This window comes from Pholcus phalangioides, unplaced genomic scaffold, assembly GCF_987345545.1.
Source record: "Pholcus phalangioides strain wild (caught in Gottingen) unplaced genomic scaffold, Ppha-v1.0 ptg000008l_1, whole genome shotgun sequence".
Classification (NCBI taxonomy): domain Eukaryota; kingdom Metazoa; phylum Arthropoda; class Arachnida; order Araneae; family Pholcidae; genus Pholcus; species Pholcus phalangioides.
In genome coordinates, this window is record NW_028301601.1 from 44,061,870 (window position 1) to 44,077,759 (window position 15,890).

Below are 15,890 nucleotides of genomic sequence, written 5' to 3' on the forward strand. Positions count from 1 at the left end.
TGAAGCAAATGAACAATTATTGAGGGTAAAATTATTCAATATGATATATGCAAGATATCTATTCAAGAAATGCAAGTTTTTTTCTCTTTTTCTTAACAAAATGTTCCAATATATCTCACAAGTATATGATTCTTTATCTTTAGTTTGCAACTAATTTTTAAATAGTAGTTATAAATTAAAATTTCTTTCATTATATATTCCAAGAAAATATAGATTAATGACTAGTGTGTTAGTTATATGTTTAAATCCGGGTTGGGTTTTTGACATGACAAGTGTCGAAAACTGGTTTAAACTATCAAAAACTGGTGAAAACCATCAAAAACCTAAATGAATGCCTTTTGATAATGTTTTGAACACAATAGGTGTACAACATGATGAAAAACTTACTTTTTGGCATATTACAATGTTTTATTTTTAAACATTAATTTATTACAATAATTAAAACAAATTATTAGTTATAATTTGCAATTTTGAAGTTTTCAACATAAGAGTCTAGAACATATAAAATATAATTTTATGGTTTATTTATCTAAGCTACTCATTACCTGTGTTCAATTTGCTAAGTGGAATAGAGCTACTTATTCAAAATATGTATAATAGGGCATCAGGGTTACGTTTTTGACCCCAGAAACTAACTTGGTATTAAAACTATCAAAATCTTACTGTCAATGATGCCAAATAGTTTTTGTTAACTTGATAGATATGTTAAATAACAAAACACTCACTTTTATTTAGATTAAAGGGTTTTATATATTCAGAATGATAATTACTGGGTAAAAATATCTATTTTGTTATTTTAAATTTTCTGATCTGCCCAAAATTTTATTCCATATAAAAATTCTCATGCAGCATCTGTTGATGCACTAATTAAACTCATTTATTTTCATCTAAAAATTTCTTAGATCAGGGTGTATAAATTCACAGAGCTTTAAAGGGTATTTTCAACCAAAGCAGAGCTGACAAGACTTGATACCCAAAGCATTTGTTTTGCACGTTTGAATACAGCTTCAATTGGAAAACCATTGCATTATAAATGCTAGTAAATGTACCATATCATAGTGAAAAAATAAGAATAAACCAAGTTTAACATATACAAGCTAGCATTGCCAAATTAAATGACATTTTAGTCCTACAATTTAGTATTTTGATCACTAGATATATTTCAATGTTATGCACAAGAAGAGTGTAGCTTTAAGTATCAGTGGTTATCTAGATAATTTAATAACAAAAATCACCATACATATATGATGTAATAAACCTTTTTTTAAACTCTTATCTGCTGTAAAACGAGTACAGCAGATGGTTTATATCAATGCACACATATATAAGCAGTTGAAGAAATTTTGGAAGGTTAAGAATCATTTTGAATCAGAGAATGTCAAATCATTCCATAGTTTTCCCGTGTTTATGCTATGCTTTATTCAAATTGTATATTTTATAAGAAAAAAAAAAAAAAAAAAAAAAATATATATATATATATATATATATATATTGTGCAAAATAATTTTGTAGAGAGTAGACAATTATTTTGGAATCATTAAATATTTATTCTTTGTAAAACATAGTCACTTTAAACATTACATGCAATTAACGTGTGCATTTCCAATGGAAATTTTTATATCGAAAAGCAATATTTGAGGTTTTTGACGTAACAGCGGTTTAAACCGTCAAAAACTGCCATGTGTCAAAAACCTGCCAACCTTGGTTTAAATATATATTTTGTTAAAAAATCATTAAAATAAAAAAAATCTTGATTTAAATCAAAAAAATTTATTTAAAAACCAAAAATTCAACAATCCTGCCAATGACTCAGATTGTTTATGTTATCTGTTCAGTTCTTTTCAATCTCATAAATATATAATTGAAGGATTATAATTTATCTCATATTCATAAATTTTATATATTTCATGACTATTATATTTTTATGCCCTCCTAAAGTGGGTTGTTGGGGGGCAGAGCGTGCCGACTGAGTTGAAGAACAAAACAATGATCTGTAGTTCATTTCGAACTCTAACAACCAGCAAATCTCAGGGAGAAAAAAAACAATCGACATACATGCGGAAAAAAACAGACACACAGAGAAAAACTAGCCTATACAGTATAAAATCATGCTCCCGTGAGGGTGAGAGCACGCCACTGCCGATTTACACAGTATCTGGCCAACTTGATTAATGAAAACATTCTTGGCAAATGCTTTCGCAGTAGTTCGTCTCGCGCCGGTCCAAGAATTTCACCTCTAGCGCCGCTGTCTAGGCCAACTGGTTCCATGTGCACAGAGAACAAAAAGGGGAAAAACATTCCAACATGAATTTTTAGAGCCTCATGAATCGAACTGAATTATTTCATGTCGACAGAAACGTGTTACATAATCATGTTACGCGTTTGTGGTTTCCTACTGTGGTGCATCAGCTCATGACGGGTATATAGCCTAAAGCCCTGGTATCAGCTACTGTGTTGTCTGCATGCTCCGCTTTGAACGCAAGGGAAGTGAAAGAAAACAAAAATGAAGAGAAGATCAGCGAAACGTGTGGCGAATGGCGCATTTGACTCCTCTAGAAGCAGTCAGCCAATCACGCTCGACATAAAACACTGGCATGAGGCTTGTTTCGCCTCTGTAGGAAAACAGTCAAACCTGTTTCCTTATTGGTGAGTGGATGGTGCTGGGTGATTCACTTTGCATGCAGCACAGAAAACCTGCTCCAAGGGGAACATGGCTTAAGAACAGGAAAAAAAAATGTGTTTTCAATTTTTAAATCCAATTATCCAGGGTTATTGGCTGCTGAAGCTTTTTACCTGTGCGTTGCACTTTTTTAAGGACGTCACTTACGAAGTAAAGAAAAGGGGGGGGGGAGAAAGCTATTTCAGAAAACAAGTTTTTTTTAAAGACGCTCGCAGAATTTTAAGGCTTTCAAAAAAAAAATTATTTTTCAATAACTCTTGTGGATTTTCAACTCCTTGAAAATTAACTTTTTTCAAGGACCGTATAAACCATGTGTGCGATGGGTGTGAAAGAAAGCAGAAAAGAAAAAACAAAGCAGAAAAAGATAAACCAACCTGACAAAATAAAAAAACCGCACACAGGCCCTTGACCCATTGAAATTATTTTTATTACTCCATTAATTAATTTCCTATACATTTTTTGCTCAATGAAAAATCATCATTGGCAGAATGGAAAATGCAAGTGTAAACTTACTTTGGCATGTCCGTCGTTGATGGCTGTGGAACAGATGGTGGCTCTGATATGACATCTGCATTAACAATTGGTTCTTCCTAAAATAAAGTCAATGATTAAAGAGAGAGAGAGAGAGAGAGAGAGAGAAAAAAACTTTCTCCTTTTGGAAAATTTGATAAATCTTAATGTACAAATTCAATATTCTAAGCTTTTTTTAAACATCAATATTTTCCAAAATCAATCACACCACAAAAATGTCAAAGAAAAAAATCCAAAATCGGAAAAAAAAAATTTACTTTTTTCTCAGTGCCAATTCCCAGACCTGAAAAATCAGATGTCACGAGATGAAATATTCCACTGCTGAAGAACAGAAAAAATTAGGGATTTTTGGAGATTGCATAGGGGTGACCATATGACCCCATATTTCCTGGATTTTTTTTTTTTGCAATTTTGGCCATTCTGACTTTTTAAAAAAATAATGACCTTTTTTTCCTTGTTGATTCAAGTGTGCGTGAATTTTTATTCTTTATAGAAATCAGGCGATTAAAATTATTTTGTCAACTTATAAATTACAGTAGTCTCGAAAATCTGCGCCCCAAACTAAAGTTCAAGTTTCTGGATAATCTGAAGTATTGAAAAATTTCAAATTTCCTTCTTCAGACCTTTTGTTTCTTTCTCCAAAAACCCAACCTCATTTTTATTTTCCAGGAATACTACATAGAACGTACATAATGCACAGTTTGAAAGGGACTAGGAAGCCCCCAACCCTATAATGGGTAATTGGTGTGATAAAATATTAGACTTCCCCTTGAATAGACATAGACCATTTTAACTTTCGGGCGGGAGGGGGGGCAGCTGCTGAAAAAGATGAGCAAGTTCGATCGTGAGTTTCCTTTGTGATGGTGGACTATGATATTGTCTCCCTAATTGCTTATGTAAAATCATTCGAAAAGTACTTGAAAGCTATCAATAAGTGTCTCCGCGTCGTTTACCATCCCCAACTCTTCTCAATCACTCTCTCTCATCTTTGCGCTTTTTTCACATTCTTTATTTTTCGAAACACATTGCATGGCATCTATATCTCATTCAAGAATTAAAAATACAGTAAGTATGCTAATACTGTTTTTTTTCTTTTTTTATAAAAATAAAAACATTTAAAGTATTTTTAACTCTTTTTTAGAAAATTCAAGTTTTTTGATGATCTGAGGTAACTTCGGCTCCATTCCACCTCGGATTATCGAGACACCACTGTATGATAATTATGTCTATGAATACAAATATTTATTTCAAGCATTTGTTATGTTAAATGTTCTCCCCACAGAATTCTTTTAATCCTCTGTAAGTTGCAGTAGTGCTTCATTCTTTGCCATTAGCAATTTTTGCAATAATTGGCAACTTTGTTTACTTTTAGTATAATTTTTGGCAATTACCTGTATTTTTCAAGGAAATATAATCACCTAATTGTTCAGCTGGAATTGCCAGAAGTGAGGAATTTTCTTTAGGGAAGTTTTTCACTATGTTGGTTGCAATTTGAAGATGTTTAGCAATGTCCCTGTGATGATACAAAAAAATCGAAAGAATCTGGTTTCCAACTGGGAGATTCTAATAGGGCAAAAAAAATCGGGAAAGCTTCCAGGTTAGTCAGAAACATTGGCACCTATGTTTTTTCTATTACAATTATATAGCTGATCAACTTTTTAGTATTATTATAGTATTTCTAGTAATTGCTATTATTAAAAATAGTTCATAACTCTGAGGTTAGAATATTATGAATTTTTGACAGTGAATTTCTCCAATTTATTCACCCCATTTTCAACATATTGTATTATGGCAAAAATAAGTTTGAAATTGTTACCATAGTTTTTTCATCTGCAGCGATTTCTGAAACAGATGGCACTGTAGATGGGTGCTTAACATCACTGTTAGAAACAGCTGCTACAGAATTATCAGTACTAACAACACAGTTTGTAGACACACTGGAAATAACAGATGTTTTAATTGATGTTGGAGTGTTTGATGAAGAAACTGTAGAAGTGGCAGTGACCAACACAGTATTAGTTGATGTACTAACAGCTGCCGTGACACTTTCAGTTTTTATAGGCACAGGATTAGTAGAAGTTATGCATGTGCTTGACACGTTAGCTGCTTCAAGCTTTGGCAAAACAGTTATTGCTGTTGAATTCACAGTAGGTTCTGCTTTAGTGCTACCCATGCTGTGAGCATCAGATGATTCTTCACGTTTTTCAATAATGATCTTGCTTTTACTCTCTGATGATGAACTAAATGTTGGCGGGGCTCGACTGTTGAATGGTGGTGGGACTTCCCTGAAAAATCAATTTTTTTTTATAAAAGTAATTCAAATACATATTTTCATTAAATTCCTATTACATTCAACAACTAGATTAAAAAAAATTATGATTTGTCAAAACATTAAATTTATGATAGTCACAAGGCCGATATTTCCCCAACTAAGAAATTCCAATCATTCATCTCTTTTAATTCTTTATACAGCATAATTCTGCATTGAAAATGTAAAAATAAGTATAAATCTAAACTCGTCTTTGAAATGACACGCCATTTTTAATAAAGGCTCTTGTCTGATTTTCAGCAGGTGCAAAGTAAGGGGAAGGAAGAAATGTTCCATTGAAGAATCAGTTTCACAAAATATCTGGGGTTATCACTGCTAGAATAAGTGATATCTAAATATATAAAATTGATTTTCTGTCTGCGTGTGTTCTCTATACAAATCTACAATTTTAGGTCCATCGTCACCAAATTTTGCATATATTTGGGGACCCGACTTGAACAATAGGCTACTTTAAAAGTTTGTCAGAGCTGGACAAATACCCAAAATGGCAAAAAACTGCCATGCAACACTTGTTCCTGGGATCAACAATCCTTATTGGAATGTTTACTTTGGTTACCGTGGTTCTCAAGCAATGTGTTTCAGACATATATATGCCTTTACAATGGTTGGGCTCTTCTTTAATCCTGCCAGTATTATGTGCAACAGTTCATTCTTTTATAATGGTTTGTCATTTTTTCAATCCTCCCAGTAATTGAAGAAAATCTGGGCAGAGCTGGGCATTATAGCTAGTAACACTTATATTTTAGTTTACATTTGAAAAAGTCTTCATTTGACCCTTTCTCAGGTACTGACAGGATATCTTACTTTCTTACCAGCTTTTTATTTAGCCAACAAGACAAAATATTACAGAAAGCCGATTTCTCAATGGAGTATGTTTTCCTACCCTATTTTGCACTTGCTGAAAATCGGAAGCCTACTACAAAAACAGGTAAGGCCTTTTACAGAGGGTTGAGAAGTCTTATTTCCTGAGTCACGATTTTTTTAAATAATATTTCATGTTAAAATTTTCCCACTTAAGTTTATATTGTACAGTATTGATGACATTGACATATTAGGCAGGATTCATTACGACCAAACTGCATATTATTACCTTATAATGAAAACCTTGTACATCAATTTTTTCTTTCAAAAATGACTTTTTAGCAGTTGGATTGAGAACATATCTCACCTATTGCAGCTTTTAAAAAAAAAAATTAGCAACAATCTGCTCTCTAGAGAAAAAAAAGAACTTTCGTGTTACTTAATCGGACATCCCATATTTTTTTTCTTTTTTGCTCTTCCTGTATTTTTTCTTACGGGAATTTTTATGTACAAGGTTTTGATCATAAGGTGACTCATAAACATTCCCCTGAAGCAGGGGTTCTTAAACTTTTTCCACCCGTGTGGCACCCCTTATCCTAATTAATGCTTATGTGCGGATCCTCAGAGCAGTTTAATAAAGAATGTCTTCGAAAAACCTCTGTCAGGCCGATGTTCCACGGCACCCCTGACAAAGGTTAGAGGCACACAGTTTGAGAACCCCTACCATGAAGAATTTCTAATGAATTGGTGCATGTTGAAGAGTGTTGTAGATATTGTAGTCTCTAATATACAAACATGATTGTTTTGAGCTGCACCTGTTATGTGTTTAAGAAGTACTGCTATCTATCTTCCAAATTTGAAAACTACATGCTGCAGCAGGTTATTACTTGTATGCATAAATGATAAAATTAAAATGGTGTTGACCTGATTGCTCTCTGTGGAAAGTGTGTCTTTGAAAGTCTGATGTCCTATGCCTCAAAGTTGGAAAACCATAAAAAAAAACACTAGCTCAGCTGACTGCAACTACGTTGCATGGCAGATCCAAACCCGGGCCTTTGAAGTGATGAAAGACCATCCCGATACCAGGGCTCAGCACGGATCATGGCCTCAAAACTAGTGACCAAAATGTTTAAAAAAGTGACCAAATAGTGACCAAAATATTTTTAGAAAGAGACCAAATGGACATTGAATTTTGATTATTACCAAATTGAATGAATTGAAATTGAATTTAGTTTTTACTAAACTTTGTATTTCAATGGAACTCATCAAAATTGCTTTTTTTTACATAATAGTGTGAGAGAGAGAAATAAATCAAACCCAATGCATTCTGCTAACCAGAAAAGTTTTGAATAACTTATCAAATTTATCAAAAACTATGTGTACATTACATCCTTTTTAAGTAACAGTAGCAATGCCTTTCCCCCATGCTGCATTCCACAACCCATCTTAAAATCAATTTAAGCAGGAAAAACTTCAAAAACGGAAAAAAGTTTTCACATTCAAAGAAGGGGAAAAAATGAAATAACACAAAATTTGATGAGAGAATTTGTCCCATCTACATTCTAGTGGATTTTTCATTCATGTTATGCTATGAATGACAGTATGCAATATGTACTCAAACTTTTTTTAACTAGTACAAATTTTATTTACATACCTAGGTTTGCATAATACGCTCCAATAAATTTTAAGAAATTTACTATAATGATTAAAAAAAAACTATAAAATTACATTTTTAACATTATTTTAAATTATTAAATTAAAATATTACTTAAATTACTGAATTAAATAAAGTATTTAAATTATGAAATTAACTAAATTATTTTAATTATTAAATTAACTAAATTATTTTAATTATTAAATTAACTAAATTATTTTAATTATTAAATTAACTAAATTATTTTAATTATTAAATTAAGTAAATTATTTTAATTATTAAATTAACTAAATTATTTTGTTATACGTTGAGGGAGGGCAATCCACCCTCCCCCCAGCGTCAATGGCAGAGCCTACTGATGTATATCAATTGTTATCTGCTGAACCCCTAAGACCTTCAAGTCTATCTCCACCTATGGCTGGACTGGGAAGGGTGGGTGAGTCTGCTCTTTTACAGGCGGAGGGGGGGGGGGGAGACACACCAAAATAATATTGCCCTTGGGTGAGGGAGAAAATAAACCAGTTTTGTTGGTTTTTGAGAGAAAAATTTGTAAATATATATTTTTCTTTTTTTTACACATAACATACACCCCTGCAAAAAAAACATTTACTCCTTTACCCAGAAACAGTATAATTTTGGCCCCTCCCCCCGAAATTTTTAACAGAAAAAGACTCCGCGGCCTTCCCCGGTAAATTTCCCATGAACCTTGCAAGCACCAACGTGGCAAATTTTTTCCGTGCCCATCAATCACCGTGTTGCGGTGGTCAATTCAAGATGGCTGAAAAAGGGCACATAAAATTACAAAAAAATATATAATTTATAATATAAATCAACCTAATATGCGAAAATCGATAGAAATATATCGGGAAATACGGAAAATTAAGATAAAATGAACACAAAAATCGAATCAACGACATACAGGTTTTATAAATGCGGTTGATACTGAGTTTATGGATGCTGTTGTCAGTGGTACCTATTTTAGCCCGAAAAAAAGTTAGCTCTGACTCCTCCCGTAATTTTCAACAAACAAAAACAGTGAATTCGCCCCCCACCCAGGGCACCCAATTTACCATGGCCATGATACAATATTTTTTTCTGGAGGGAAAACGTAATTTTATTGCCCCTTGACTGTGAAATTCGATAAGTTTGAAAAAGGAATTTATTGCCTTTTCTTAAATATACCATTCCATCAAAAATGCCGTTCGAGGCATTGCCCCCCCTTTCCCAGTTTTGGATCTGATCACGGTATGTAGCAATCCGAGCCACAAGTACAAACAAAAATTTACTATCACCCGGGGTCGGTATCCATTTTTTTTAACGGAAAAGGAGTAAACTCAGCACCCTTCCTCATTCAAAACCCGTGGAACCAGACCCCGCCCTCTCCTATTGCGGCCATAACAGCGACTTGAGACAAAAATGTTTTAATAACTTCCGAGGTCTAAAAAGGGGATTTTTTTACACAACACCAAGAATGGAGCGCAATATGTCGATATTAAGTCAACAATCAGTATCGTGAAGATGCTCTAATAAATTAAGTTATGGCCAGAAGCGGATAAAGGTCAGTTGTTGATGGCTCCGGGCATAAAAAAAATTAATATTAGGCCCCTTAAATTAGGAAAAAAAGTGTAAAGTAAAGTGCAAAGGTGCGCTCGGTGTGCCCACCGTTAAATCCGCCTCTATTTGCGGCTCGCATGCACGTTAACTGAGTTTTTATTAGCCTGATGACCAATTTTCATCTGATTTAGAAATCCTTGTGTTAAACTAAACGTTGAATTGCAGGATTCTGTGATCTTTTCATAAACATTTCTCCTTTCGATCATACCTGGGGCTATGGTTTCTTGCTGAGATTTAAATCCAGTTAGAAAAATAGTACAAATTTTATTTCTAGAGAGATCGCAGTTTTCAGTCGGATTATTTTTTTATTGTAAGTAAATTCAAAATACTTATGCGCTTCTTTAACCTTGGCCAGCTACAAGAGTATTCTCCAAAGTTATATTAATAATACACTTAATACATATTAATAATACGCATCTTTAATACGCGCGCTTTGGTATTCTCCCGCTGCGCGTAAGTTAGTTTCTGCACGGGCTCTCTTAAATTGTCATTTCAAATATTAAAAAAAGTAACGATGCTCCAAGAAAGGAATTCGGCCCTTAGGACTAAAACTTTTTAAAACAAATAAAATAAAGGATCAATTTTAAAATAAGATAAAAATGAAAGAACGAGTGAGCACGCATGGGGAAATAAGAAAGAATGGTAGTAGAGGGGGGGGGGAAAACATTTTTTTGTTATAAGTACGCCTTTTACGCTATTTTTTTCCGACCGGCTTCTCCATAAAATGACTCTTTAACCGAGGAGCTTTCTTTCCAAGCGCCTTGAAATCAAGTTATGCTGGCGTCACACGGTATGCTCCCGGGAAGATTATGGCAACTTGATAAGCCCCTATTCTAGTGGCTATGAGGAAGATAAGATGCCTTTATAGCCACTATAATCCTTATCTAGTCGCCTAAGACGCCTTCATGTATAGGGGTTATACGGGAATGGAGCTAACGATCATAATTCAATGAAGGGAGGGAGAAAATTAGCGACCTGGAACCGGTAAAGTTCCTCCTTGAAGAAAAGAAAAACACTGACAGCAGAAAAGCGCGCGAGACCGAGGTTTTTTTGCTAAAAAAAGTGGAAAAAGTAACCTGGGCCTGAAAATACGTAATAAAAGTGACTAGTTTCTAAAAAAGTGACCCGTGCCGACCCCTGCGATACTCACATGACTGCACTGGGTCATTCACTATTCAAGGTATCAGATTAAATATAATGTCTTATCAACACTGGTGAGAAAATTTATTTATGAAAGTGAACAGATGTAATTTAAGCAACTATTATTGGTATTCAATATGTATAGCTGCTAAAAGATTCAAGAAAAAACAAATATGGACATTACAAAATTTTGACTGAAGGATTTATCTGAGGGGAGGAAAAAATATGTACCCAATATCTGGTGGTGGTGGAATGAAAAGTGGTGTTATTCTTCTTCTACCATCAGCCAATCTAGTCTCTATCTGCTTGTCGATAGGACCCTGCAGAGAGAAACTTTACTTTATACATGAATGGATTAAGTTCAACCTTGTATAAATTAAAGGCTTTTATAACAATAGTTCCATGCCATCATAAAATAAGAAATATGACAAGAGATACAGAGAGAAGTATGAAGCTATAAGTAAATATTAATCTAAGAACACATTCATTACCTTAGCATGAGGGAAGGACCTGCTATTCTGAGGACTGGATGATAGCGTTTCAAGCTTTGGCAGAGAAGAGTCATGGTTTCTGATAGGAGATGGTGGGGAAATATTGTTGTGATAATTATTTTCTTCAATTTCTTTCTCGTCGTGCTTGAAGTTCATCTCCTCTTGAAGTTTGAGAATTTCTGGATTTTCTACCACAGTTAGTGCAGATGATACAGTGTGGTTAGTCATTGCCATACTTTTACCATATAGGGACTGATGTAAATGATTCTGAGAAACCGAAATTTAAAAAGAAAATTTAATGTAACAAAAATAAGCAATGTGGCAAAAATACAATACAATAAGGAATAATGCAGAAGATATACAAATCCTGATTCAACATAAGAATTACAATTGAACCATTCAAACTTCTATACCAATCATTCAAAGCTGTTGTCAGTTCTGACAACAGCTTTGACAAGTTCATGACAATCTTTTAATGAAGCAAATAAATTGTGATTGTTTTTAATGAGGCAAAATCATTTAAATAAAAAAAAAAGACTTATACAGGATTAGATACACACTTTTTCATCCACAGATGCCGGCTTTCCTATTTCATCATCACCAAAGCCAATGTATGCAACTGTACCATCCCATGAACAGACAATAATTTGCTTTCCACTTTGGCTCCTTGAAGTTTCAAAAATGTACAATTATTTTTAAACTCGAACACAACATTATCAGAGCACAATGTATTTCTCTGCTAAAGAATCAATGCTCTTACCAGGAAATATCCAAAACCGAATTTGAAAACAGATCATGCACAACAACAAGGGGGCGCTTCAAGTAAGTCAACTAGGGAAAAAATTCAATGCAATATTAAAATTCGATAAAATTTATCTATTTTTAACACAGCTTATATGATATTTACAGAATTAAACAATTGTACATAAACAATATGATTTGGGCAATTATGGCAATTATTTACACATACTCATATTACTTATATGAGAGAGAGAGAAGCAGATTTTAATTCCAAAAATCCTAATAATTATCAACATTGATTATATTATGCATTAATATAGCATTTTCAGGCCAAACCAAACTATATATAGAATTCCTAATTTCATTGGACTCCTTATATCGCATAAATCCCAAGAAGTTAACCTGAAAGTTCAGTTTTTTTTTTACTTATGTAAAAAACACAATTATATGGAAGAATACGTATTTCAAACACAGGACAAAAACCCACCCAGACAGAAAGAGATCTGTCCCGACTACCAATGGCACAGCAACAAAAATGTTCCACCTGAAATAAAAATAATCACGAGTTAACAGCAACTAGATATTTTGCATATACACATATATTTTTCATGAAACTGCATAACAAAGTTATTTGCCAGTTTCTATACTTTCCAAAAACAAAATTTTAGGTTTTAAATATTCACACCACTTTACAGACAGAAAGTGTAGCTGCCCACACAACTTATTCATGATTCAAATTTAATTGTCCGTCAATTATCAGTAAAACAAATCCATAAACTTTTTTGGGGAGAAATTAAAAACTTTTCCACAATTTTTAATTACATTTTTTACCAGGGAAAAATACCTAAAATATTTCTTATTAAAGGTAAGGATACCTTGTTTCTGTTTGCATAGCCTTAGTAGGTTGTTAGTGGTGTCATATGATTTCCGGCTTATCATCCATTATTTATACATTTTAAAAACATCTGAATTTCTTTATGCAGATTATATGCCATCATGTTTTATTATTATTTTGAAAGGTTGGAACAGAAATAAATATTTTAAAAACTTCATTTGAAAAAAAAAATCTTTCAAAAATGTATCAAATCTCAAATATCAAATCTCTTTTTGTCAAAAATCAAATTCCCCCCCCCCCCCCCAAAGCTGTAGTCAATACAACCCCCTTTTATTACTTAATATCACTATTGGTGATAAAATTTGCTGCTAAAATTGCATTTTTCATTGAGATCATGACAGTCTTGAACACACACAGTTGGGCAATTTGCCTGTTGTGGCGTTGTATTTGTATATACGTATTGTGTAAATGTATTCCAGTCATTTCCCCTGGTGCTTTTATTATTTTATTTTCAACAGTTTTTTTTCAGAAAAATATCCATTTGATTCATTAAAAAAAATGCATACCTTTTCTGTGTCTTTGCTAACTTTACAGAGTATGTTTGGGTTGAATCGCTGAAAATATAAAAATTAAATCTTAATAAATTGTATGCATTGCATGATTAATGTAAAATATAAAAATCAGAATTAAAAACACACTAATCATAAAGTCAAATAACACTGACCTAAATAAATACTATTTTATAATATTTTGTGATTGCTTTTAACATTGCTTTAAATTGGATTTTGTGCTCGATAGAGAGGTAAAGTTCATTTTAATTGAAAAGAAAGCATTAATATAAAACCATGTACTTTGTATGAGATCAGATACTTTTAAACTGAAATTATTTTCCCACATGTTTTAGTACTTTGCAATGTTTAAAAACATAGCAAAACTATTATTTACTTTAAGCAATATTTTCAAACATTATTTAATGAGAGATTAGTTCCAATGACATAGTCCAACACAAATTCTACAAATAATAAAGCAAAGGTTGAAGATACACTAACTGGAGTTCCTTAAACGCAATTAAGATGTTTGCTGAAAATAAATATTAAGGTTGCATAGAGTGCTTAACTATAAGAACATATATTACTGTCATACTACTAAACAAATCAGTTATTTTCCATAAATTCTGTGAATTAAAAAAAGCGCATAATGTTGCTTTAATGAAAATAAGTCACATCACTCATAATTATGAATTTGTAATATAAAATCAATTAAAAAGGAATTTATAACCACTTACAACACAAGTAATAGCTTTTCTGTGACCTACAAAATCCCTGTTGGCTTTCCATCCATCTCTCTCAATAATCTGGGCTGTTGGGCCTGAATTATTCATGGCATGGGCAGAAACCAAATAACGGCCATCGGGAGACCAGCTCAGGCGTAAAACATGTGTAGTACCACCACACTAAAAAAAATGTGTAATATAATCACCAATAATATTTTTTGTAAAATTTACCCAACTCTATAAACCAAAAACCAAATAAAATATATATTATTTATTTTTCTTTTCAAAAAAAATAAATAAATAAAATAAATAAAAAAAATAAATATTAATTTCTCTATGAATCTTTTCTTCATCGGGTACAGAATTTTATCATTTATACTTTATTTAGACATTTCAGAACAAACTACAAATAAAGCTTTCCTCATGAGTATTATAAATATATTAATAATATTTATGTTTCCAGAGAACCTTCCAGCATCTTTGAAGAGTTTTTTTTAATAGTTTGATGTTTATAAAAAAAAAAGCAAGTTGCTCCAATTTGAAAAGCAGTTTTTTATTTTTTATTTTTGCTACTGCTATTATATGTTAGAAAAGTATCACATTTACCTTCTTAAAGACAAACTTTTTCTTTGAAAATATATGTAAAATCTTATACACTGTAACCAAATGCATTTGAGCAAATTTATACATAAAAGGAGTGCATATTATATCTGTACCAGAAAATTAGTTTATGTGGGAAGATACTAATGCCATCTTTCACAACAGGTAATCTGTGTTAATGAATTAAGTAAAAAAACAAAAATTGTGACGTGTTCTCTTCTTATATCTGTTACATTACTTGAATTCTAAGAGTGTCTACAGGAGAGGACAAAGCACTGATATTAGATACATGAGAGGTTACAAGAATGTGGTGGACAGAGGACCTGAAGAAGTAGAGTGGACAACAGTATCATTTGTTAAAGAGACAAGCTCAAGATTGAGTAGAATGGAGAGCCATGATTGCCAACCTTCAAATCGGAGACGGCACCTTACGATGAATTCAAAAAGCATAAACAGACATTTCTCACCTCAAGGAAAGGCTCTGTAACTATAGCCTCTTGCTCCCAGTCATGAGTCCTCCACACTCGTAATGTTTTATCATCAGACTATAAATAAAGTCAAATTAAAGTCTTTTTTTGTAAAAATAATTTTAAAAAAAGTAAAAATGAAATTCTATAAATCAGCTAATTTGATAAACTTACTTGGGAAGCAATGTATTTTCCAACAGGATCCCAAGAAACACCTTTGACCAATCCTGTGTGGCCTTTTAGAACTGCTATTATTTCTGTAAAGTAAATATTTTGAAATATATATATATTACAGAATAATAAATCAAGTACAGTATACACTGGGCTATCTGGCCTGATGTGGCAGAAGGGTGGGCCTGATAACAGAAAAGCCAGGAGTCTATAAATGCTCACTTCCTACCTCCACCCCAAACCATAAAAAAAACCCTTTTTATACCAAAACCTGCTCCTATTCATATTTTCTGACCTCTAAGTACAGATGATTACTTAATAAATGCTTGTTATGTATTGAACTAACTACACGTTTTAAAAATTTAATTACAGAATTAATGGTTGAAGAATAAAAATATTGGACAATATTTTTGCCATTGTCCTAGATATTAGGGTAATTTTTTTTATGTCTATCTTTTATTGGAGGAAACATAAAATTATGCACACTTTACATTATAAACACATACCATTCGCTTTTAAAATAAACAAAACATTAACATAAAGCATAAGTTTAATTCTTACAA

At 32.5% G+C, this 15,890-nt stretch overlaps 1 protein-coding gene across 1 annotated transcript in view; it reads right to left on the minus strand.

Annotated features, from left to right (window-relative positions):
- Hira (histone cell cycle regulator-like protein) overlaps positions 1-15,890 on the minus strand; it is a 52,447-nt gene that overhangs the window by 21,325 nt on the left and 15,232 nt on the right. Inside the window, exons 7-17 of the mRNA XM_089234703.1 lie at positions 15,331-15,413; positions 15,157-15,234; positions 14,102-14,269; positions 13,383-13,430; positions 12,469-12,525; positions 12,001-12,071; positions 11,801-11,906; positions 11,241-11,507; positions 10,981-11,069; positions 5,028-5,496; positions 3,194-3,270 (exon numbers count right to left, since the gene is read on the minus strand). Of these exons, the coding sequence (XP_089090829.1) occupies positions 3,194-3,270; positions 5,028-5,496; positions 10,981-11,069; positions 11,241-11,507; positions 11,801-11,906; positions 12,001-12,071; positions 12,469-12,525; positions 13,383-13,430; positions 14,102-14,269; positions 15,157-15,234; positions 15,331-15,413 (1,513 nt within the window). The remainder of the gene's footprint in view (positions 1-3,193; positions 3,271-5,027; positions 5,497-10,980; positions 11,070-11,240; positions 11,508-11,800; positions 11,907-12,000; positions 12,072-12,468; positions 12,526-13,382; positions 13,431-14,101; positions 14,270-15,156; positions 15,235-15,330; positions 15,414-15,890) is intronic.